This window comes from Strongylocentrotus purpuratus, unplaced genomic scaffold (assembly GCF_000002235.5).
Source record: "Strongylocentrotus purpuratus isolate Spur 01 unplaced genomic scaffold, Spur_5.0 spur5_scaffold_21, whole genome shotgun sequence".
Classification (NCBI taxonomy): Eukaryota; Metazoa; Echinodermata; class Echinoidea; order Camarodonta; family Strongylocentrotidae; genus Strongylocentrotus; species Strongylocentrotus purpuratus.
In genome coordinates this window covers 34,317,061-34,342,187 of record NW_022145607.1, presented here as the reverse complement: position 1 = coordinate 34,342,187, position 25,127 = coordinate 34,317,061, and the positions used below count along the sequence as shown (strand labels likewise).

Here is a 25,127-nt window from a genome sequence, read left to right as displayed (position 1 = left end):
GATGGACTTAGTCAGTTTTTAAATCCTCATTAAAAGAATCCCTCAGAAGTTATAGAGTGTAAGCTAAAAGATTTTGGGAAACAATATTAATTTTCATCCCTTCTCAGCGATGTTGGAAAACTGATGACAAACACATGTAATTTACTTCTCTCTTATATAAAGTTTTGATCATAAGAAGCTTGCTTTAAATTTCAATATACTTTTTTCCCTTCACAGAGCATCATTGCGCTCAAAGAAATTGGAAGGGGCAGTTATGGTCGGGTTGTGATAGCACGTCATCGTTCCACAGGCGTTCCTCTTGCCATCAAAGAGCCATCATGGTCAGACAACTTCGCCTCGCCTGGTGAAATGGTTGAAGAACTCAAGGCAACCAGGACCAGAGCAACAAAGGAGGCAATGATCCAACAGTTGATGTCAGGCAGCCCTTACTTTCCCAAGTTCTGGGGTACCCTTGATCTCGGTAACGAACTCTGCCAGGCCGTCGAGTTTGTGGGATGTAAGAAGACGGGTATTTAAATGAAAGCTACAATAAATTACTTTTCCGAAATGTTTTTATATCCAGATTACTTTCGACGTAGATGCAGTTTCTTAGCAACCCGTTTTTTGAACTGATGTGCTTGCCAATGAATCTTTGAACATATTTGAAACTACATGAAATAATTATGAGTATTGCCTTCTACAAAGACTAGGTATACACTGAAAATAATGAAAAAAGCTTTGAACAAAGTCTATTTTCCAAGCAGCATGTGCGATATTTCGCAATCGCTGCATGCACTGTGTACGTGGTGTGCACCGAAAATACTTGAAATTATGTTTTTGAGTACAAGAACTCATCATGGATTCATTTGACAGAACTGATATCCAGAAGTGTATTAAGCATCTTCAAGAATTGATTCATCGAAATTCGTTGTCATTGAGCAGCGAAATATTACAAGAAGATAAGGTGAGTAACTCGGTAAGCACGTTGCTTTCCAGCGGTATGCTCCTGTCAACTTGCCCAGCGCTTAGGCGTGACATTGATGCGCTCTTCCGCTGTACTTGGGGAGCTGTGTCGCCTGTCGAATCTTTGTGATGTGTCGTTGTTTCGGTGATTTGGGGGACTGTTTCTTGTTAATTTCAATTAAAAGACGATCAGGAATGATGTTCAAGATGTTCTTCTATATTGTTTAGGCATAAATGTCGGATTTCTGGGAATGGGACCAATTGACATGGCATGACAGGGCCTAGACTAGAGTGCTAGACAGCAATAACCATCTGATTTGGGTCATTTCTTTAATAAAACTGACATTTGTTATCATTCCCCAATACAGATGGCAACCCAGAGATCTCGTACCGTGGGGGTAAATTAGAGCCACAGCGTAACAGCTTTTCGTTACCGACATTTCTCCCCCGATTTTCTTTATTTAGATCTAATTTCCTGATTTCTAAATCAGATGTAAATTAGGTCGGTCTATATATCTCCTAATTACAGTTTTCGAAATTTTCTAACCTATTATAGAATGTGAAATTTTCGGACTTACTTATATGAATTATCCAATTTGTTCCTCAGAACCGCGAAGCACTTACGTTCATGCATTCGAAATATTACCCGGCGGCCGATATATTTCCGGGTCCACCTACCAAAACATAGCCAATGGCCAATCAGAGCACTCGTTTCGTGGGAGTTTGTTGGTCAAGCCGGGCCGACTCGTATGTAGCTACGGTAGCTATTGGACGTTCGAAAAGAAAAAATTAATATTCATCAACTAAAACCAAGACGGATAATGTTGACGACGAGACTTTCTCGGATTAATCATTAATTTAGGATCTAAATGAGCAAGCTATCGTAAGTCAAATAAGCTATATATATGTTATTTTTAATTAGACTCTAATTATTGTCATATTGCAGCATGTGTGAGGATGTAAAGAGTGAAAATCTCGTAGCATATCTCATTCATCGCGGTCCTGCCGAACCGAACCATTGGTTCCGTACAGTCCCGATAGGACAATCTTCAGTCTCTATAATCGGAGGTCTAGTGGAGCCAGACGTAGTCTCAGTGGAACAACCGACGATTAGAGAGACTGAAGTTTTCGGTCTAGACAGGGCCATGAGTGACAATCGTCCGCATAAGCGAGGATATTCCGGTAAACACGGACAAATTGCGTCCTGAAAAATAAATATTGTCCACTCTGCGGGTGTAAGTAAGGTTCCCGATCCGCACACTAGCAATGCGAAAAAGGTTTCTGCGTAATACAATACCCCCAGTTCCCCCCTAATTTTATTTTATGGGTTGTCCGTCTTCTTGAGGATTTATCGTTCATACAGGGATAATTTTCCACAAATTTTTTGATTAGCAATTTCAGCCGATGGATAAATATTTCAAATTAAATTCTGTACATTTCTATGGAAGAAAACTGCTACACAAAAGATATTTTGTATAGCAGTCATGCAAAAATGCATAGCAAATTGCGATGCGATACCAGGAAAATTATTCCCTGTTCATAACATGAAAGTCTCTGTGCAAAGTAAGTGTGAAATCCATCAAGGAGCATCATCACGGAATCCGTTTTCCATGCGGATTGGATAGATATTTACTGAATAATTCCTTAAAAGTGAAGGAATGACATCTCAAACTCATTAAACAAAATAATTTCATTTTTTTTTTTTGAAAAAAAAAAAAAATCTATTTTAGTTATTCTTATTTTTCTTAAATTTTGATTACCGTAGTTTGTTTCTTTGCCTAGATGCAATAAGTGCATTACAAACAAATTATGCTGACTAAAACAATATGACTTGTATTTGTGAAGTTTGATAACCAATCTTTTGATGAACTATTGTTGTTATTTATTTATTTTCCAGATTTTAAGCCCTGTTGACAAGAAGAATCTTCTCAACTACCTGAGTGAACAGCTGCTTGTACCTGACAACACAGTTGCCATAGCAACATCCTTTTCACCTTTTCTCCTTGACCTACTAGAGAGGGCAGGTCAGGGGTCATCTGCCAAACAGTTTTCACTGGGGCATCACGAGCGTCTATGCGCAGCCTGTTCTCAATTGATTGGTCGCTTTCCAGATGCCCAGAAGTAAGTAGACAATAGACTATTTTTGTTATTTAATCAAATTTATTGCATAAATAGTTATACTTCAATTTTTGCTAGGTAGGACAAACATTACGGCTTGTCCTCCCATACAGCGCGGAATATATGCAATTCGCATCCTGACTGTTGGAATACAATTATTTGTAACAGGTGAATGATATAATTTGTGCATAAACTCATTGATGTATAAAAAAAATTGTTTACTTTCTTGTTTCAATTCATAGTTCAACTCTTGATTTGAAAAGATAAAACATATGCCAACCAGGGTTATTGCAATATGTCATTTTTAATACTACATGTGTGTAGCTGTTGTACATCTCTTTCTTTTTCTGATTTATTTTATATCATTCACTTTGTGAAATACAACCAAACACAACAAATGGTTTTCCATGGTTTCTTTGCAATCTTTCCCATGTGCATGCATCACTATTAATACTAATTTTAATCTTTGTTTACTTTATTGTCATGTCTCTCCTTTTTCAAACATTGCTAGATTCATAGAGAAGTATCTTCAGACATCTGCCCCTGTGTTTGAAAGACTACTCAAGACCAAGACGAAATCAAAGGTAAGATTTACGCTGCTTTGATAATGAAGAATTAAGCTTCAGACAATTGCTATCATTGAGATCTGCTACATGTAAAAGCCGAACTAGTACAAAGTAATTTCTGTAGCAAAACATACTGCAGGGTTTGTGACATCTGAATTGCCAACTTTCTCTGGGTTATAAATGGACATTTTTATCCCACTTATGTTGTTGTTATCATGAAGCATTTTTATTTTTAATTCTTTTTTTACTACTGGAATCCACTGTACCATTAATCTTGTAACAATATATCCAATTGAATTAAATATAATGATTGCTTTTTAACATTATCTTTTTTAATGCATGAAGTCACATTCTTTTTAGTTGTTATTGAACTAGTATATGTACATGTACAATTTATAAGTTTCATGTTTTCTTGTATTTTTCTGTTAATATGACAATAATAGTCTCGACTTTTGCCATGTTCTTTTTTTTCACAATAAAACTGAAAGTGAATTGAATATTTTTGTACGCAGAAGGATGCATCCTACCGTGATGTAGCGCTGACAGCCAGACGTCTTGTGGAGCATTCTCCCAACACGTATGCAGATCTGTGGGACTGGAGCTCATTTCTCGGTCTTCTAGATTCAAAGGATGTAGAAACAAAATGGTGAGTATGCATTCAAGAAGGGACGGGAGAAGGTGAAGTTGTGATATATGTGTGTTCTAGGCGAGTGGTTTAAGCACTTGCATTGAAATACAAACGTATTGGCAAGGTATTAATCTAAATTTGCCACTCCATACCCAGGAGAGAAATGAATAAGGGGTGGGAGAAGATGAAGTTGTAATATAGGTGTTGTAGTCGAGTGTAAAAGGGGAGGAGCCCAATCACATTCACAGTATGTTTGGTGCATCCTAACCGCTATTACCATAGTTTTTCTTGCATGTATGTTTATGTTTCTATTATCTCTAGGCATGCCGCCAACACAGTAGCCTGTATTACGAAGATGGGTGGAGGATGCCGTCATAAACTCTTCTCTTCCCTCTTCACCAAAGATGAACTGTGCCAGTATCAATTAAGGTATGTACATGTATATCTGGGTATCTCCTTTACCTTGCCCTTCCAGGTGATGTCAAAATTCTAAATGGAAATAATAAACATGGTTTCTTTCCTTTCAATTTTTTGTTTTTGTTTTGTTAATAATATCTTTTGTTTTGATTAATCTTTTCAGTATACTTATTTTCTTTATTCTGTGCATGGGGAACTCTGCAAGTATTTTTCATACCAATCTTGCTTCATGTCGTGAATAAGTCTGTAGTGTTTGTCATATATACAACTTTATATTAGAAAAATGGTAGTGTTACTAGTGGTGGTAGTCACTTTCCATATGGAGTAGGTCATAATTCGCTGACCCCAGACCAAGGGGAAATACATAATGGGTGTACAAGTCTTGCACACAGCAAACCTGTGGTCCCACCAAGAAACCCCTCTAGGCTCTCGGAGAGTCTTCGGTTGACGGACATGTAAGTTAATGATGGGGCGATTGTTGGAAAATGCAGAGCATTATATAAGGCCTTTTATAATGCTCTGAGGACAACACCTGTTTAACACACAACACCTGTTTAACACACAAATGGTGTCAAATTTCCCATGAAAGCCTACTACTGTGCCTCTTTAAAGAAGGGAAGATGATCAATTTTAACCCTCAAATTCTTACCTAGATTGACATCATGACTGTATGAAACCAATTATCACACAATTCATGCTGTCATATAGAAAACAAGGGAAGATTGGTATTTTCCACTTTTATGTTTAACAATTAGACTAGAATATATATATATATATATACACATATTTTTGTACAGGGATTCAGAGTCCCAAGATCAGCAGCTACTTCTTGATCGGGACACCTCTGAGGTCCTGAACTTTGACCCTGACCTTGAGCCTACTCAGCAGAATGCTGTGCATGACCTATTGGTGGAGGACTACCATGAGAGTGTGGTGTCAGTATGTGGTGTGCTCCTACCCAGAGCTAGGGAAGAGGATACAGCGAAGGTAATCACATCTATTGAACTTGAACTTGAATGTGAACTTGATTGTGAATGGGAACATAAACTTGAAATTGAACTTTGAATACATTATCAAATAACAATTTTGTGTGTGTAAATGATGCAATATGCAGAGAAAAATATAGCCTTAACTCTTTATATGTCAATGACACACAAATATTCTCTCTATGCTATATGTATGTGTAGGCTTCAAGATTATTTCAATGTTTCCAGTGCAGCATTCATGTATACCAGTGTTAATAAGGTTGTCATGGAGCTAATTTGGATAATATGGAAAACCATTGTCTTGCACAAGCGATCGTTCTGTCCATTGGTGCCTTTTGTTTGTGAAATAAAGTATGTGTGGCAATATAGCAACCACCTAGTAGAGAGGCGAAGCAACTGAAATGTTAATAGATAAAAGCGTAACGCATATATTATCAAATAAATGTATGTATCAGATATGTTATCTAATATTAGAAAGGATTGCAAATGTACCATCAGAGCTACTAATCATAGTTATTTTGAAATTCATTATAATTCTCAACAATGTTTCAAAGGTATCTTGCATATTTCGTAAATGAAATAATTGGGAAACAAACAAAAACACAACAAAAAAATACAAACAAACAAATGACCAATCATTTTGGACTTACCATTTATCATTTTCTAGACCTCCTTGCCTAAGCTGGTCCCAGTCCAAACCACCAAGAAGAACCTCCGCCGCCTGGCCCTCGCTGTCTCGGCAGGGAACGGTGTCCTCCTTGAAGGGCCAGTGGGGTGCGGCAAGACAGCCCTGGTGGAGCATCTCGCTGCTCAGATAGGACGAACAGCGCCCCCGTCTATCATCAAGGTCCAGTTAGGAGATCAGACGGATAGCAAGGCTCTTCTCGGAACCTACCGATGTACGGACATTCCCGGGGAGTTTGTCTGGCAAGCCGGGGCTCTCACACAGGTATGGATAAAAGCTTTTCTCAAAGATCCTATGATGTATGGTATTGTGTTACGATCAGGCTCTTGTTATTGAAATGTGTGCAGTTTTAGTACGAGAAGAATTCTCGTGAATCAATGTAAAGACATTCCCAGGGAGTTTGTCTGGCAAGCAGGGGCCCTTACCCAGGTATGGATAAAGGCTTTTCGCAAAGATCTTTTGATTGTTTTACGAACAGGCTCTTGTTAATGAATGTGTGTAGTTTTAGAGGTGGTATGAGAAGGATTCTTTTGAATCTATGTAAAGACAGTCCTGGGGAGTTTGTCTGGCAAGCTGGTGCTCTAACCCAGGTATGGATACAGGCTTTTCGCAAAGATCTCATGATGTATGGTAATGTGTTACGATCAGGCTCTTTTTATTGAAATGTGTGCAGTTTTAGAGGTGGTGCGAATACAATATTAAATTTTAAACCATGATTATTTTATTGTTTAAGCGTGAGAACATTGAATAGAGCTTTAATTTATCTTCTCTCAATTAATATTCTTCATTTCTCAATGTCATTCTTCCTTTCATGGCCTGAAGTCATTTGATTTATACTTCGGCTCTAGATCTCATTTCTTTCTTTCCTTTCAATTTAAGGCTGTCACCCATGGCCATTGGATCCTCTTAGAGGACATAGACTATGCTCCGATGGATGTGATATCCGTCCTCCTGCCACTCTTGGAATCTAGGTCCCTCTGTATCCCAGGACATGGCAATGTCATCAAGGCAGCTCCAGGATTCCAGCTCTTTGCTACCCAGAGGTACAGTAAAAACCGTTGCAGCGACCACCTGTATAGAAAGACCACCTGTCTATAAAGACCACCTGTCCATAAAGACCACCTTTCTATAAAGACCACAAGTTTCTTTCCCCTTGAAAACTGTTTCCTGTTGAAACGTACTAAATGAACCTGTACATAAAGACCACGTGCCTATAGAAACCATTCTATTCTTCCCTTGAGCGGTCTTTATATACAGTTTCAAAGGTAATATCTTAAAGGTAGTGGCAGCCATTTGGCAATGGACATTGGAAGAAAACAAGTCCAGTCTTATGGGTTACCATATGTGAAATGTGGCCTCCGAGGAAATGTTTCTTAAAAAAAAAAAAGAAGAAGAACGTTATAGGAAATAATTGAGCAAATTTTAGGCTGAATTGTCTCAGAGATAAACTCTACTTTTAATACATTGACAGTGTATTGAAATATGTGATACCCAAAATACAGCAACCGGCACAACTGTGTCAAAATAATATTCTGATTTGTCCAATCAGTCTTATTACTAAAGAAACTTTATGTTTCTGACAGAAAAGTTGGCATCTTACCGTTTCTTAATTTTTGTTGTTGTGAGTAAATGGCTACATTGTATGTAGATGCTGGCGGGTTAGACGATGATTTTGTACACAAAAGTAGAATAAAGTTACTCACAATTCTATACAAAGAGTAACATAAAACATTCAAGGTATTGACTGCCAAAATGTGGGAACTTGCTGGCAACGCTGCCCGCGACAACAAGAAATATAGGGTTGTGAAATTGAAATAAGAAGTTTTAATATTTCTATGTATTGATACCATAAAGATGGGAATTTCCCTGGAATTAAAATTTCAGTTTTGAACACCATGTTGATCAACAGAGACCCTGTTCTTTCTTTCATTCTAGATTGCTGAGTAGCGGTGGTGGACTTCACCGACAGCACGTGTCCCACGGTGCAATGCTCGATCAGCTCTGGACGCGTGTTCAGGTGGAACCCATGTCCAGGGAGGAACTGCATCAGGTACAGTGAGATGTTGATATGAACTCTGAACCATTAATTACGATGAAAGGGATGTTTTCGTGATTGCAGCGCAATCTGTGTTTTAGCAGAACTATTCAGAAGTGATCCAGATTGTTAGTATAGAAGTGCATAGAGAATTGATTACTAATTACTTTGCGCTTCTAAATTCAACACTCTTATTGACATTATAATCATGATGGATTTTGCAGTGTATGGTTAGTAAATTTGAAGTACATACTATATCGTTGGCTACACGCAAGAGGAGTGTTATTGCCATTGACAACACAAAGCCCTTGCAGCCTTCTAGCAGACAGCTGACAATATGTGAGGAACTGTGCGCTAACTTGGGCTGATGAAGATGTTCGCTCAACCAATGAAACTGCATCACAAGTTAGCCCAAAGACCGCAGAGAGTTCTGTCATTTATGCATCCCACACTTGGTGGCAGAGCATTCACAACTGCTGCTCCTAAATTGTGGAATAACCTTCCAGATTTCTTCGCAACCAGCAATCTCTCTATACCTTCAAAAAATATCTAAAAACTCACGTATTCTGTTAATAACACAACTTTAAAGCGCATTCGAACATGTATATGGGAAATGCGCTGTATGAATACATTATTATTATTATTATTATTATTATTATTATTATTATAATAAGTCAATTAGTATTTATTTGATTGAACCCATGACACTTGACCTCATTTCTCTCCTGGTTTGATAGGTCATCACAACGCTGTACCCCAAACTGACTACCGTGGCCAACCGATTGCTGGACATCTTCTGTACGTTGACCGCCGGTCACCAGACGTGGCTGGACACTCGGCCAGAGAGCGAGGGCAGCACAGTCTCTGGTGAAGGTGGACCAAAGACTGTGAGCAGCAGGATAGAATTGGGAGCCCACGACAGGAGATTAGTTTCTACCAGGTAATGTGTCTCATAATTTCATTTAAAGCCCCATTGCACTACTTATAGCTACTTGTGCCCTCTTTATAGCAAACGATGCCTAATCGGTGCCTATTGGTCCCCCATGATCCCCTTTTTCTTATGTTAATTGAGAGCTGATTTGATGAGATAACCACCTGCCAGTGACCCTGCAGGGAGGTCTGATCCCTCCTGGTCAAACTAGTATGGTGCGGCTGTAAAGCTAGACTGAATAAACTGACTTCATTCTAAACACAAGAGTCCAATATTACTTTTCATTTCATTTTTTTTAATTCGAAGTTGAAAATAGCAGATTTTTGGAAGCTAATTTTGTTTCTACTCTTGACTTCAAATCCTTATAATCCATGGTAAACTGATATCCACATGCCAAAGAAGATATTTATACACCATTTTTTTCCCCTCATAGCTTTTACATTAAATGTGTGAGAGAATGAAGATGATACCTTATATTTGTTGCTCCTATATTAAAGATTTTTGATGTGTTTGCATCGCAAATTCATACAATTATAGTATATTACACATTATAGTGATACCCTTAAACAAAAACTGAAATAGTTGTATTGATATTGTTTTTTGTCTTTTCCTATTTTCAGAGATCTGATTAAATGGTGTGAGAGAATAGAGAGAGACTTCCAGATCAACTCATCTCAGAGTGCCAACTTGATCTTTCTTGAGGTAATATATTATTTAAGAAAACTTTACATCTATGCAGCGAGTGAAGATATTCTTCCTATTTCTGTGCCTCATTTTGCATTTTTGTCATGTTCTATTTTAACAGTATATTGTATTGAAAAAAAAATAAATCTGTTATCCATATTCATTTTGTACTACATATGTCTCTTTGCAATGTAATAGAGAGAAAGAAGAGAAAACAAAATTGTGAGAATAGCAAGATATGCTGAGCATACCTCTTTAAGTCATCAGTTAGCATCAGAAATTGTTTCAGAACAGAAACGTTGTTGTAAGGTGTGTTTGGTTGTCAACAGTATCACAATTTTTGATAAGTCTGTTTGTACACATTTTCAATGATTCTGCTTATGCTTACAGTGCTCAGTGTTATAAGGCATAGAATTCATTGTTCAGTAATTAAGTTGCATTCATATTAAAGAAAGGATGATGTGAAAGTTAAACCTACAATTAACAACTTACCCCTTCTTAATCTGATGTTTTGGGGGTGTTTTTGTAATCAAAAATGAAAGGTGGACTGGTTGAATTAGGGCCTTTGTAGAATACTTTTAGATGTAAGCTTTAATATGTTACATTATCAAGAAATATAAATTTGGAAAGATAAATTTTTCACATACCTTGGTAAGGGTGTGAATTATTTATTAGTTAACTGTGGTTATAATGTTGAATACATGTATATTAGCTTAATTTATTGTTGTACTTGTGCAGGCTTTGGACTGTTTCTGTGCAGCACTCACCAAGCCCGTGACACGATTGGCCGTGGCCGAGCAGATAGGTGCCAAGCTAAACATCACGCGGGAGAAGGCTCGCTTCTACTCCTCTACGTACAAACCAAACATAGAGGAGGCGGACTCTACCATCACATCAGGGAGGGCAACATTACAACGGAAAGAGAGGGACACGTTGAAAATGTAAGTACTCTGGTTCAGAGCTGTAGAAGAGGTGATGCAACACTTTCTTTGGTTTCATTTTCTCAAATATGTAGGGTGAGGGTTGAAGCCCCCCAGACTCCCTTTCCCCATAGAAGTTTCAGACTTTTCAGAGGTGTAAAATCGATATTGTAATGTACATGAATGTTTTTGAAAACTTATATAGAGTAATTTTCATTGTGATTCATTCTTTCATTCTCATGTGTAGTTTGACCTGCTGAATGAATAAATATGCATGAAGACAGTTAAATTACGGAACGTACATGTAAGGAAACAAAACTAGCCATTTTAATAACCAAACAAAAATCGATATTATGTATTGATTGTATGTATATATGTATGACTTTATTTTGTCATCACTAAAATGTATCCATGTTTTGTATCATATTTCTGATCTGTGTAAACGATGTCTGAGCATTTATTATACATGTGAGCAGAACAAATATCCATGTTGAACGTACATTGGACAAATAAATACATATATTGAATTGAATATAACCAACTTCAATAGAGTTATATGACATTGTGTTGAATCAGTTAAAGATGTTCATGAGTGGATATATAGCCGTTCGTGAAGTAGGCAACTTGGCGATGAGCCAATGGGTATTATGTTCCTGTGTGCACGTTAGTGTGCTACCCTCTATGTACACACGCTTGAGCAACTTAAAAGTTTGGTATTCCTTGTCCTCTCTCCTCTCTTCTATATCCTGTAGGCACACAGTATCCCAGTTTGCTTTCACCAGACCAGCGGCCGTGCTGGTAGAGCGTGTGGCATGCTGCATCGCTCAGAATGAACCTGTCCTTCTGGTGGGAGAGACAGGGACAGGGAAGACATCCACCATCCAGTATCTGTCTAGCCTCGTAGGTCAAAGGTTAAAGGTCATCAATATGAACCAGCAGAGTGACAGCACCGACCTGCTTGGAGGGTAAGACTTTTGAATTTTGAATTTGTTTTGATTTTTTTTTAGATGGGACTCGTCTAAAGGGCCACTCCATGGATAACAGTGATTTTAGCTAAAATTTGTTCCCGAATCAGTATCCTGAATTTTATATGGATTCAGGAACTAAGTATGCTACTGATCTGAGAAAATTTGTGCTAAATCTTATTAGCATAAATGGATTGGATGAGACCTGCAGAAGCTATTTTCTCAGACCAATGGCAAATCCAGTACAAATTTCAGGAGATCAATGTGTGAGGGATTGAGATTTATAATCATTTTTATTGCTATTGGTTAAATTGGACTGGCCTTTCAGGCTAAACTTATCTTTTTTTATTTTTTTATTATAATAAACACACAGCATTACATCATAATATATATCTAATATATAACCCATAGTGTAGTTTAAAAGGTTGTACCCATTTTCATTTGCCTTCATTCATTTATGTTCACATTTATGCTTCTGACTTATGTACTATTATAATATGGAAGTTATTAATTTGTAAAACACCTATGAATGTATTTGTGTTACTTCCTTGTTGACGTTGACTTGAAGAAGCAATAGAAGTTTTAAATTAAAAAAAACCCCAACCTAATATATATATCTGATACAGCCCATAATATTCTACAGTTTATAACCTTGTGAATTGTGAGAACATTTACCACACTGAGAACATTTACAGCATTGATAACAATCTTTTACACCAACCAATCAGGTTCAAGCCGGTTGACCTGCGTCAGGTCGTCGCACCGGTCAGAGAGGCGTTTGAGGGCGCTTTCCGTGCCACCTTCTCGGTCAAGCAGAACACCAAGTTCCTGAGTCACATCCAGAAGTGCTTCACACAGCGTCAGTGGAGGGAGCTCGTTCAGCTGATGATACACAGTCAGCAGGCCGCTCTCAAGAGGTTTGAGAAGACGGAAAAGAAAAATGGAGGTGTGTTTTCTATTTCATTTTCATATTACAGTCAAACTTGTCTACAGCGACCGCCTAAAGGAAACACTAAGAGTGGTCTTTGTAGACAGGTTCCTTTAGTACATGTTTCAATGAGAAACCATTTTCAAGGGAAACAAAAAATGTGCTTGTTGTAGACAGGTGGTCACTAAAGCAGGTTTGACTGTATCTTTATTCTTTCTTTAATTATTATTTCTTAAGAGTGGTATTGTAATTCTAAATAAGAATTTTCTCCTTGAAGTAAGATAAGAGAGAATTATGAGTAGACAAGATGCCCCATTATAACTAATGTTAACCCTGAGTTAACTTCAGCATGGACCTTGAATTAAGATTCCAGTTATACACTTTTATTTAATGATTTGAATATCTCAAAATTTAGTTGTTTGATTCTAACTGTTCTAACATTATTTCAATGATATTTTGAAGTTCCCTTTGAGCGCCATGAGCACCGAAAGGTGGACCTGTGCGCTATACAAGTAGCCACTATTATTATTATTAAGAAAAAAATGGCACTATGTTATGGTAAACTACTTTTTACAAAGAGTTGGAATATGTCCCTTAAAAGTTGAGAGTAAGATTGAACATAATCCACATGCATGTCCATCATCATCAGTTCGTCCTTGCTATCATGTATTTAATATTCTTTCTGTTGTTCATTGTATGTACACACAGATGGTGCAAACAAGAAAGACCTTGGAGGTCATTGGAGGTCAATAGGTGAAAGGTTACATCAGCTTCAGCTTCAGATACAACACTCAGAGAATACCCTGGCATTTTCTTTTGTTGAAGTGAGTATAGATAGGCTTGATAGGCTTGATGTAATGGTCAAATGTTAGTGGATCATTATTTGAAGTTTAGAGAGTCGTTGAAATGTTGATGTTGTACTGATGACTTTCAGAAGAGGAAAAGGAAAAGGACAATATGAATAGCAAGGGATTTATTACAAAAGTTCACATTATTATATGATCTAGTTATGAATTATAAACATATGAATGGCAAACCAGAGATAATTTCGGACAGATCAGAACAGCTACCTGTTCTTACAAGTATATGGTCGTACATTTTTATGCCTCCGCTACAAAGTAGCCGGAGGCATTATGTTTTCTGGTTGTCCGTCCGTCCGTACGTCCGTCCGTACGTACGTCCGTCCGTACGTCCGTACGTCCCGTTCTCGTGATCGCGTTATCTCAAGAACCAATTGATGGATTCTCTCTAAACTTGGATCATGTATGTATCTTGCAGAGCCAATGAACTGATTAGATTTTGGGGTCACGAGGTCGAAGGTCAAAGGTCACAGGGCTCATTATGTATTCAAAAATAGCTTGTGATCGCAATATCTCAAGAACCGATCAATGGATTCCTGCCAAACTTGGGTCATATATGTATCTAACAGAGCCAATGAACTGATTAGATTTTGGGGTCACGAGGTCGGAGGTCAAAGGTCACAGGGCTCATTATGTATACAAAAATAGCTTGTGATCGCGTTATCTCAAGAACCGATCGATGGATTCGTGCCAAACTTGGGTCATGTATGTATCTAACAGAGCCGATGGACTGATTAGATTTTGGGGTCACGAGGTCGAAGGTCACAGGGCTCATTATGTCTACAAAAATAGCTCGTGATCGCGTTATCTCAAGAACCGGTCAATGGATTCCTGCCAAACTTGGGTCATGTATGTATCTAACAGAGCCAATGAACTGATTATATTTTGGGGTCACGAGGTCAAAGGTCACAGGGCTCATTATGTATGCACAAATAGCTTGTGATCGCATTATAATGAGAACCAATAGACAGATTACTATCAAACTCAAGACATGTATATATGTATCTTGCAGAGCCAATTAACTGATTAGATTTTAGGGTCATCAGGTCAAAGGTCATGGGGCTCATTATGTATGACTATAAATAGCTTGTGAATGTATTATTATTAAAACCGACAGATGGATTACAATCAAACTTGAATTTTAAAAATTGCTTCCGTTTTGGTTTGTAAAGTTGCTCTATGGCGGAGGCATCATTTTTGACTGCGCGCAGTCAAAATTCCATCTAGTTAAATCCTGCAGTTTATCTTATTGTTATTGTATATCATTTCTAAATTGTCTTTGAAGTTTGAGTGTGTATGCATTTGTAATTGGGTTTTCATAGACACATAGGAATCAAGTTTAAGTATTTACATCTGGGGCGAACTTTTACATCACCATCTAACTGAAGCAACTCAGTTTTCCTAAAGAGTCGGCTTATAGGTGAGCTATACTAATGAACATCTCCCATGATAAAATAACTATCAACAAAAACAATCTCTACTCTAGGGTACTCTTGTGAAAGCACTGAGAAATGGAGACTGGATTCTATTAGACGAGATCAACCTAGCAACAGCAGAGACACTGGAATGCTTGAGCAGTCTACTAGAGAGTACAGAGGGATCGGTGGTCCTCATGGAGAGAGGGTAGGTATTCAGTTGAAACCTTTAGAATGCTCCCCAGGGAGTGGAGAAAGTGCATACATTGTGTGTGGGCAAGCCAGAATCCGATGAATGGGGTAATAATGTAAAGCGCTTAGAAACTCGGACATTCCCCAACGTATTAAGCGCTATATGATGAGCAAAAAAAATTATTATTATTATTATTATTAGTGCTTTTGGCAGTTTAAAGAACTAGAGATCTGGTGATGGAATTGCATTGCAAGAGAAACAGGTTTTCTTCAGTCTTGAATTATTTGTCATGCTGTAGATGTCTCACTTGGACCGGCAAACTATAAGCAAGCTACCAACATTTTTCTGGATATAAGAACAACAGAACCATATGTTTCGTAGCTTGGTATGGGGTAAAAACAACTCGCTCAATTTTTTCAAAATCTTTCTTTGCTTGTTATTTGATTTGCATTTCAACCTCGTTTGGCAGAAAAATTTCTTTCTAGTATAGAAAAGTGGTAATGTTTGTTTGAATTCGAGAAATTTCATTTTTTATTATTAAGTAAACTCAAGATTACTACAAATTATGAACCCTGTCCATGCGTGTTGAAAAGGGAGTGTAGATATCAGGCTTATTTTATTAGATTTTTCCTTTCAAATTACTGTTAAAAGTAACTTGAAGATCCACTTCTCTATACTCTTGCTAAACACTATTTCCTTTTAGTTTGATAGATTTTGTAAACTCTGCAGAAATGAAGATAATAGTAACCCAATTTAAAATCAATTGAGGACAACTCTTTGAAATTAATATAGGCAATACAGTGTTTGTTTAAAGTGACATTTTATTGATAATTTTGTTCTTTATCGTAGGGATACAAAGCCGATAGTGAGGCATGCAGACTTTCGTCTCTTTGCCTGTATGAACCCTGCTACTGATGTCGGAAAGAAGGAACTACCCCCAGGAATCAGGAACAGGTAAAAACAAGATGTTTGAAATGCAGGAACATTAACTTGATAATTAATAATTCTGTGTAATAAATAATTGCTTTTGGCTCTGTAATTGCATTTAGTTTTGACAATTCTTGTAGTGTTAATTGATGTAAGAAAATCAGTGTTGAAGAATCTTGTTTTTGTTTTTGTTTTGTGTTTCGTTTTGCCACTGCTTAATTTGACATGAGGGCCAACATAAAAGGGTGTAAAATCAACCCTGACATTCATTCATCAGCAAAAACCCATATCAAATCTGCACATGGTCTGTCTCTATTGTTCCTTGCAATTACCTTGGAAAGACATTCTCCTGTGTTATCAAAGTTCTGTTTCTTTATAATTTGCTGTCCAGATAAACTGCAAATATAGAATTCTCTTGAATGTCTAAATTACTATTTATTTCCACAATGCCACATAGTATACCCAGACGTATGTGCCCAAACAGGTTGTGTATCCGTACAATTGATTTGAAGAAGTAACTAAGAGTTTTGTTGGCAATGTTATAAAGGACAAATATTCATGATGGTTAGTGCTACTTGACAAATATTTTTCATAAAACCCGAAAGCAAAAGAGAAGGCTATATGCTTATTAAGTATCTGGACAATCAATGTTTAATCAAACAATGTGTTTTAATATGTACTCATGCTCTATTTAATACTCTCCTGTACAGGTTCACTGAGTTGTTTGTTGATGAGCTTGAAGAGGTACCCGACCTGAAGATTCTCACTAAGAACTACCTCAGGCTTCTCTCTATATCAGAGGCTCAAGTAGAAGGCATCGTGCAGTAAGTCATATGCCATTCATTCAATGGTTGAATTTTAGCCAAGATGGACTGACTTGTGATTTCATTCTCTTTGTTTAAATTCGAGAATAAAGGAGTGATTGTAAAGACCATGAAACATGTGCACAAAAATATGACATCACTTTTGTAAATGGAATGAAAATAAATTTGGTATTTACCACTTGCCTCACAACTGTAGAATTACCTTTTTCTACATGGGCGCTCTTGTACGATTAGCTATAGTTGAAATAATGTAAATTCTTTGAAATAATTTTGAATGTGTTTTATTTCTTTTTATCAAAGCTCTATAATTTTAGTTTTCTAGAGCTCTTTTAGAGCTCACTTGCCCACTGCTCTTGTGTCTTTTTTTTGGAATAATTTGCTAAAATACCTTAGAAATATTAAAACGTACAAAAAGTTCAGAAGTCATGAAAGCATACTTATGTAGTAGCACTTTGTAAAAGTCTCTTAATTATGAACCCAGTGCACCATTTCCACTCCTTCTGTATTCTGTTCTGTAAAGCACATAGAGACATGCAATTATGCCTATGTGTAATGCGCTATACAAAAACATTAATTATTATTATTATTATATGTCACTGACCCTGACAACTTTCTTACATGTATCTCTGTTCAGATTCTACCTGTCTGTAAGGAAGGAGGCCATTCAGAAGCTGACCGATGGGACCGGTCATCGGCCACACTACAGCCTCCGGACCCTGTGTCGTGCCCTCAAGCTAGCCTCGACAAACCACTGCGACTCCGTGCCTAGGTCACTTTATGAGGTCAGAATAAACAAACATTGATAAGGCCAAATAACAAAAATGAAGTGTTTCTATTCCCCGCCCACCTCCCTTTTTAAAACTATTTACTATTCAGAACCCCCCCACCGTAAGCCTGTGATATTAATTTTGTTTGAATAGGTTCTAAAGTGATACAAATCATTTGTTTTGTCATACATTGCATTGGTATACTCACATAGCACAATATTTGTGAATAAATAGGCTTGGTAAGCTATAATCAGCATGTCATCCATCTTGGAAAAGAATAGCAAAATAGTAATGCCCTGCCTCCTCCTTTAAAAAAATAGTCAGGACAAGAGAAGCATGTTATTTTTGTTATTCTGCCTAAAGTAGAAGCAAATACTTTTGAATTACAGCTGTTTGGCTGTAACAAAAGCAATATGATCTGTGCTGAGCATGCGCAAGTTTGATTAAAAAGGTTACTGTAAGTGTTCACCAATGTAGCCCTATAGTCTCTGGCTAAGAGCCAAATTAATGCAACCTTTATGTTTATTGTCATTACTCATCTTTAAATCTAATAATAATAATAATAATAACAACATTTATGATACGCACATATCCACTCCAAGGGATGCTCAAGGCAGCTTAACAAATTTTGGAAATTATCACTCAGGCTTTAGCTGTGCTGCCATTACCGCGCTCTAGCATTTCAAGGAATTAATTTCTGCCAGGTACCCATTTACTTCACCTGGGTTGAGTGTGGCAAATGTAGAATAATGTCTTGCTAAAGGACATTAGTGTCGTGGCGGGATCGACAGTCCGGTGACGTAACCATGGTTCAAGAGGATTTTATTCTGTATTTAGTTCCCTCATTGCTTGAGAGATGTCAGCTTCATTAAAAAAACAAACTAGTTTTAGACCTGTTCTGAGAGAGACGTGTTGGACCTCCTCCCCCCCCCCCCCCCCCTCCTTGTGATCTTAGCCACAGAATTTCTTATTGCTGTAAAATTTGACAAAGATGTTGAATATTTCAAGCAAAATTATAAAACTGCCACCTCTTTTGGTGTTCTGTTTGTCAGAGCTTCTGCCTCAGCTTCCTCACCCAACTCGACCGTGCCTCCCACCCCGTAGTGGAGAAGCTCGTTTGCAAGCACGTGATTGGCAGATCCAACCTCAAGAGTCTGTTGGGTCAGTCCATTCCACCTCCTGCAGGGGTGAACAAGTACATGAAACTGGAGGGATACTGGGTAGCTGAAGGGGAGAAGGAGGGGTACAAGCCCAAGGACTATGTGATCACACCATCGGTGAAGGCCAACTTGAGGGATCTAGCTAGGATAGTCTCAGCAGGGTAAGTAGCTTTTATATCAGAAACATCTGTTTAACTTAGCATTCAATTGATTACCAATACCTTTCATGTCCGTATGTCTCCTATCGTACTTTTGTCTATGTATCATGTATTTCATCTTTTGCACAAGTTGCGCCTTGAGCATTGATTGTCAAGTGGATTCGGCGCCTTACAAATCTTATGTATTATAATTATTATTATATAGTTTAACCTGTAGGAAGCCAACTTCATTAGTAAGACTAGTTAAATGAAACAAGAAGGGTACTATTTACAAGAAGGGTACTATTTACAACAGGTGGTCATATTGAGGTCCCTTTTTTAGAAACAGTTTCAAAGACCAGGAGTGTCAAATCTGACAGACATGATCGCTATATAAGAACCCACTATTATTATTATTATGCTGTAACAAAGCAAAGTTTATTCTTTGCAGATAGAAAGTTGATTTATCCCGGCATGCAGTCACTTGATATTTATTACTGCACTATTGTTTTTTTTTGGTCTTCTTTTTTTAATTGCAATGTAGGAAACACTTTAGAACCTTTTTTTTTTAAGCAAATGGATCATCACTTTTTGTGTTATTTAAGACTAAACGATTGTATCCTGTCAATTCAAATACCATGTTGTATCATGATCTAATGCTGATATGAATGTATCACTATACAGACGATTCCCTGTCCTGATCCAAGGGGAGACATCTGTCGGGAAGACCAGTTTAGTCAACTATTTGGCCAAGCTGACCGGTAACCATTGTGTGAGGGTCAACAACCATGAACACACTGACCTGCAGGAGTATGTAGGATTCTATGCTGCAGATGAGTCGGGCAAGCTGGTCTTCAAAGAAGGTTTGTGTTCCAATCATAACCATTGTGTAAGGGTCAACAACCATGAGCATATTACCTGCAGGAGTACATAGGATTCCCCCCCCCTCCCTCAACGAATCAGGCTGGTATTTAAAAAAGGTTTCTTATCCTAAATCAATTTGATAATAGATCTAATGGTCATTTTGATCAACTGTTTGGCCCAGCTGACCAGTAACCATTAGTATGGGTCAACAATTATGAACAAACAGAAAAATACATTCACTTAATGCTTTCAGGTCAAAGCTGTGCAGATTTAAGAAATTAAAGAAGTTAAATTGATCCTAGCCTCGAACCCTCCATCCAAGTAATACAATTTGTAATTTTAGTAGTTATAAGATTTTTTTATTTATCTGTGTTGATTGCTTTTATGTGATTATATTTCTCTTCATTATGCTTGTACAGCCCATAGAGAAATTTATGTTTATTATGCGCTTTATATATTTTGTATTATTATTATTATATTATAATGATTCATGTTGTTTGATCCCCTAACCCAGGTGTACTTGTGGATGCCATGAGGAAGGGTCATTGGATTATCCTGGATGAATTGAATCTTGCTCCTTCAGATGTTCTTGAGGCTCTCAACAGAGTAAGTACAAGAAGATTTCACATGTTACAGTTCCCGTAAATATACAGTCATGCATCAACAAAATAAAACAGTTATTACAGCTCTTGTTTTATTGATTTAATTATTGGTTTTATGATGTCATCATTCATATCCTTGCACTTCTTATTCTTTTAATTTTCTGAATTGCATTTCTCATTGCTGTGAAATGGTATTACATGGAAATGCATATTTTCATATCGGTATCTTTTTGAATTATGCATGTGCTCTCTTTTTTATTTGTTATTCAGTTTTTATTTATTTGATTTGTATAACTTGCCACAAATTGGCCTGTAGTCATCACTCAGTTGTGTATTAGAATCTCATATTACCAGCTGAGAGCCAGTAGGGTGATTTCTACTATGATATCACATAGACTTCTGGCTCTAAGCAGACGATATACCTGTAATACCCCATAATTTGCTCCAATGATGAATCCCCTTCCCCCCCTATTTTTTTGTCCACCATAGCTGCTGGATGACAACAGAGAACTGTTCATCCCAGAGACACAAGAGGTCGTCGCCGCCCATCCAAAGTTCATGCTCTTCGCTACCCAGAATCCTCCCGGACAATATGGTGGCCGCAAGGTAGGTTACCAGAAACCATAGGAGGGGTCGCGACTGTAACAGGTCTGTTGGACTTCAAAAAAATGTAGCTGAGGTACAAGGCATACCGACCCTCAAAATATCAATCTGGGGGTGTTTCACAAAGATCCTAAGTGGACTTAAAAATTATGGAGAGCCATGTGTAGCCTTAAAATGAAATATATTCAAAAGTGAAATTTCAAGTATTTTAGAATTTTTATAAATTCCACATCAAGAACATGAAATCTCCTTGATAATAGAAAATATAAATGATTTGAATCAACATTTTATGCCTTTTAAAATAACTTTTACAAGTTTTTTTCATAGATGCTAACAGCTTTCCATAATTTAGTCCAACTTAGAGATACTGTAAGTTCAACTTAAGATCCTTGTGAAACACCCCCCAGGACCCCAGGGAGGAAAAAAATTAGTGTTGAACCCTGACCATGTAGCTGAATTATAAGTTCCTTTGTGAATTTATGACAGGTTTTAAAGATTAGATATTGAGCATTTTGTAAAGATCATGTTTGATTTTTGTGTGTGTGTCTGTGTGTGCAAAGGTCTCTGAAGCAGCGAACCCTGTAGTCCCACTAAATGATGCTCCAAATTGCCTATATCTCGGGGGTTGAGGGAAATTTGATAATAACAAAAATTGCTTCTTTTCCCTCATTTCTTGACCGATTTTAATTTGGTTTGCCTTATCTGGTAGAGCTAAATTTGGAACACTAAACTTCTACACAGAATTGTGAGATTTTGCTCCATTGATTATTTATGGTACTCTGTGCAAATGAAATGAAATTATGTCCCTTCCAGGGCATCAAATTTTTATTTTTTGACCGGTTCAAAAGTGTACCACATAAAATTTACGATATTTGTTGTTGCGAGATGCGGATGAGCGCTACGTCATTGACGTTCTGGTTTATCATATTGAATTGCGTTATGCAGGCGAGACCGCCGAGAGCGTTTCCCTTGTTTTTTAAAACAAGTTTCTTCTAACTTTTGCCCTCAGGTCTTATCCCGAGCATTCCGGAACCGGTTCATTGAGCTTCATTTTGATGAGATCCCGAGCAGAGAGCTGGAGACCATCCTACATGACCGATGTCAGATACCGGTCTCTTACTGCCGCAAGATGGTCGCTACCATGCTGGAACTACAGGTAGGCCTAAGCACACATAGCTGCATTACTATCCTGGCTGTGTATTAAGAAACTGTTCTATTGATTATCAACATTTCAAACACCACTGTACAAAACTCAACTGATTTCACTAAAAATTGGTACTTTAGTTACAATTGATGACATCTAAATAGCAGTAAAATACCATTTTTCAACTTGCAGATGTTAGAAAGAATAATTTGAAAGTTCAAATCGTGAGTCTACTGTCAAACTTTCCGATCAGCCACATCGTATTCATTGTGTGCATTTGTGTGCAATGTGTGTATTGACTATTCATGTGTGCAACTGCTGCCTCTTAGCACGTAGTACAGCGCTAGAGGTCAATACGCATTAGCATTGACTCTCTATGCTTTGCTGGAGTGCGTCTAAGAGGCCATTTTTGTAATGTAACCAAATTTGTGCATATGCCTTCGGGAAGCGCCTTGCTTAGAATGATTTCATTCACCTGTTATGAATAAATGCATCTCAGTAGTCGAAATTCAAATCACATACATTAGTTGTTGCTAGGTAGGACAAACATTATGGCTTGCCCTACCTAACAACATGTAATATATTCAATTTGCATTCTGACCATTGAAATACAATTATTCATGACAGGTGAATGGAATCATTCGTTTCAAGGCGCTTCACAAAGATGTATGCATTAAATTTGGTTATAGAACGAAAATGTTCTATTGAAGAGATGTACATGAATCCTGCCTTAGTAGCCACCTTCCTATTAAAGGGATCCGGTAACTTTGTATCAGATTCTAAACAAAAATCCATGATTTACCTTATGCCTGCAATGATAATTATAAACCTTTAGGTCATACATGAATCCCAGGACTTTCACAAGCCAATTGCCTGTCTGATTATCAAGATATTTATGATTGGAAATTAAAATCAAATTTTGCAGAAGAGACTATCTGTCATGAAAATATGTGTCAGATACCATGTTTTAGGCCAGTTTCTTTCCAAAAAAATGTCACTGTCCTGATCTAAAATTGGATGTTATTCTTCATGTAAGTACTGTTTTTGTCCAGATTTTATTCATTATTAATTTTTCCATTTTCTCTTCCTTCCTGGTGAAGATGAGACGTAAGGGCTCTGGAGTGTTTGCCGGGAAGCGAGGGTTCATCACGCTAAGGGACTTGTTCCGATGGGCCGAACGATACCGGCATGCCAGCCAGGGTGATCAGGCATTCTATGACTGGAATCAACATATAGCAGATGAAGGTACAATTTAATTTAATTACGATTTTCATTTCATGTTTTAGTTCATAGAACAGATATTGATTCAAACATTTCCAGTAATGTTTGTTCTGTTTTTGTGATTGTATGACATATGCTTTGGTAACATCTGTGCCCCACGGTTAGTCTCCTACACTTACCAAAAATCCCATGTTCAACTTTGGACCAAACACTATAACCTAATCCTAACTTTAACCCTAAAATTAAATCTAACTGTGCATCCAATTGCAACCCTGACCCTTGGACCCAACCTTTGATAAAACACAGCCCGCCACAAATGTAGGAGCAGCCTTTCTCATTCATAGCATTCTCGATCAAAAGTGCAAAAATGTCACTAAAAGGACGCACGTTATATGTACCTCTAAGGGTGAAATTTTTATTGTGTAAAGAAGCACCGTTCAGAATTTTGTTTTCATCACAGTGCAGTAGAGTATATTTATATATTAGCTGTGTGCTACATAAAATTATCTAATTATTATTATTATTAAAAACCTATTCTTCATACATCTGTTCCCTCAGGTTTCATCTTGCTTGCTGGTCGAGTGAGGAGAGAGGAGGAGGCAGAGACGATTAGGCAGGTCCTGGAAAAACACATCAAGAGAGTGGTGAACCCTCAGCATCTCTTCACCCTGTCAGAACACACCTCACCTGTCACAAGGCATATTCTAGAGAAGGTAATGGTCACCGTTCTCTCTCTCTTTTTCTTTTTAAAGATGAAAGTGATCAGGATTTTAAAGAAATTCAAAAGAAATTAAGTCCAAGTACTGGACCCTGTTTCATAAAACTTATCAATAACAAGTTACATTTAGTGCTATAAGCTACTGAAATAGTGACATTTGATTGGCTGAGTGAAGTAAGCTGTGTGAAGTAAGCTGTGATTTGCCATAGAATTGTAGCATTGTAACAAGTATAATAAAACAGAGCCCTGAGTGAAAGAGTACTCAAGAAATATAAAAGACCCCAAAAGAATGATTAGTGATACAGTGTAACTACTTCATTGTTCATAAGAATGAGGATAACATGGCGAGTATTTGTGAGAGAAACAGACTGAAAGATAGACAGAGACTTGCCAAAAGAGAGAGAAAGGGGAAGGCAAAATGATGAAGAAAGTCTCTGAAATCTCCCTAAAAAGTGCATAATATCTTAACATTCAATGCAGAGCTCTAGAGACAGTTACTCAGGACTTCATTTCATTAGAGATAGACAGTTGTGGCTGCAGTTGGGTCATTGGTCAGGTTTATGATTAGGGTTTTGGTTAAGTATAGATATTGTTAAAAAGATGACATTAAGTATCTGGTTAGTGTAAGATATTTTTATGCCTCCGTTACGAAGTAGCCGGAGGCATTATGTTTTCGGGTTGTCCGTCCGTCCGTCCGTCCGTACGTCCCGTTCTCGTGATCGCGTTATCTGAAGAACCGATTGATGGATTCCTGCCAAACTTTGGTCATGTATGTTACTTGCAGAGCCGATGAACTGATTAGATTTTGGGGTCACGAGGTCAAAGGTCAAAGGTCACAGGGCTCATTATGTATGCAAAAACAGCTCGTGATCGCGTTATCTGAAGAA

General features: G+C 37.5%; 1 protein-coding gene across 1 annotated transcript in view; it reads left to right on the top strand.

Annotated features, from left to right (window-relative positions):
* The first annotated feature begins 758 nt into the window (after positions 1 to 758).
* Positions 759 to 25,127, top strand: part of LOC575173 (midasin) — a 48,889-nt gene continuing 24,520 nt past the window's right edge. Inside the window, exons 1-26 of the mRNA XM_030994353.1 lie at positions 759 to 943; positions 2,840 to 3,063; positions 3,572 to 3,644; positions 4,139 to 4,272; positions 4,576 to 4,683; positions 5,469 to 5,658; positions 6,325 to 6,606; positions 7,222 to 7,431; positions 8,252 to 8,392; positions 9,115 to 9,317; positions 9,929 to 10,010; positions 10,731 to 10,933; positions 11,665 to 11,877; positions 12,606 to 12,823; positions 13,514 to 13,629; positions 15,152 to 15,288; positions 16,123 to 16,227; positions 16,911 to 17,024; positions 17,659 to 17,806; positions 18,844 to 19,112; positions 19,773 to 19,951; positions 20,467 to 20,558; positions 21,044 to 21,160; positions 22,167 to 22,313; positions 23,402 to 23,546; positions 24,081 to 24,235. Of these exons, the coding sequence (XP_030850213.1) occupies positions 836 to 943; positions 2,840 to 3,063; positions 3,572 to 3,644; positions 4,139 to 4,272; positions 4,576 to 4,683; positions 5,469 to 5,658; positions 6,325 to 6,606; positions 7,222 to 7,431; positions 8,252 to 8,392; positions 9,115 to 9,317; positions 9,929 to 10,010; positions 10,731 to 10,933; positions 11,665 to 11,877; positions 12,606 to 12,823; positions 13,514 to 13,629; positions 15,152 to 15,288; positions 16,123 to 16,227; positions 16,911 to 17,024; positions 17,659 to 17,806; positions 18,844 to 19,112; positions 19,773 to 19,951; positions 20,467 to 20,558; positions 21,044 to 21,160; positions 22,167 to 22,313; positions 23,402 to 23,546; positions 24,081 to 24,235 (4,113 nt within the window). The 5' untranslated portion in view covers positions 759 to 835. The remainder of the gene's footprint in view (positions 944 to 2,839; positions 3,064 to 3,571; positions 3,645 to 4,138; positions 4,273 to 4,575; positions 4,684 to 5,468; positions 5,659 to 6,324; positions 6,607 to 7,221; positions 7,432 to 8,251; positions 8,393 to 9,114; positions 9,318 to 9,928; positions 10,011 to 10,730; positions 10,934 to 11,664; positions 11,878 to 12,605; positions 12,824 to 13,513; positions 13,630 to 15,151; positions 15,289 to 16,122; positions 16,228 to 16,910; positions 17,025 to 17,658; positions 17,807 to 18,843; positions 19,113 to 19,772; positions 19,952 to 20,466; positions 20,559 to 21,043; positions 21,161 to 22,166; positions 22,314 to 23,401; positions 23,547 to 24,080; positions 24,236 to 25,127) is intronic.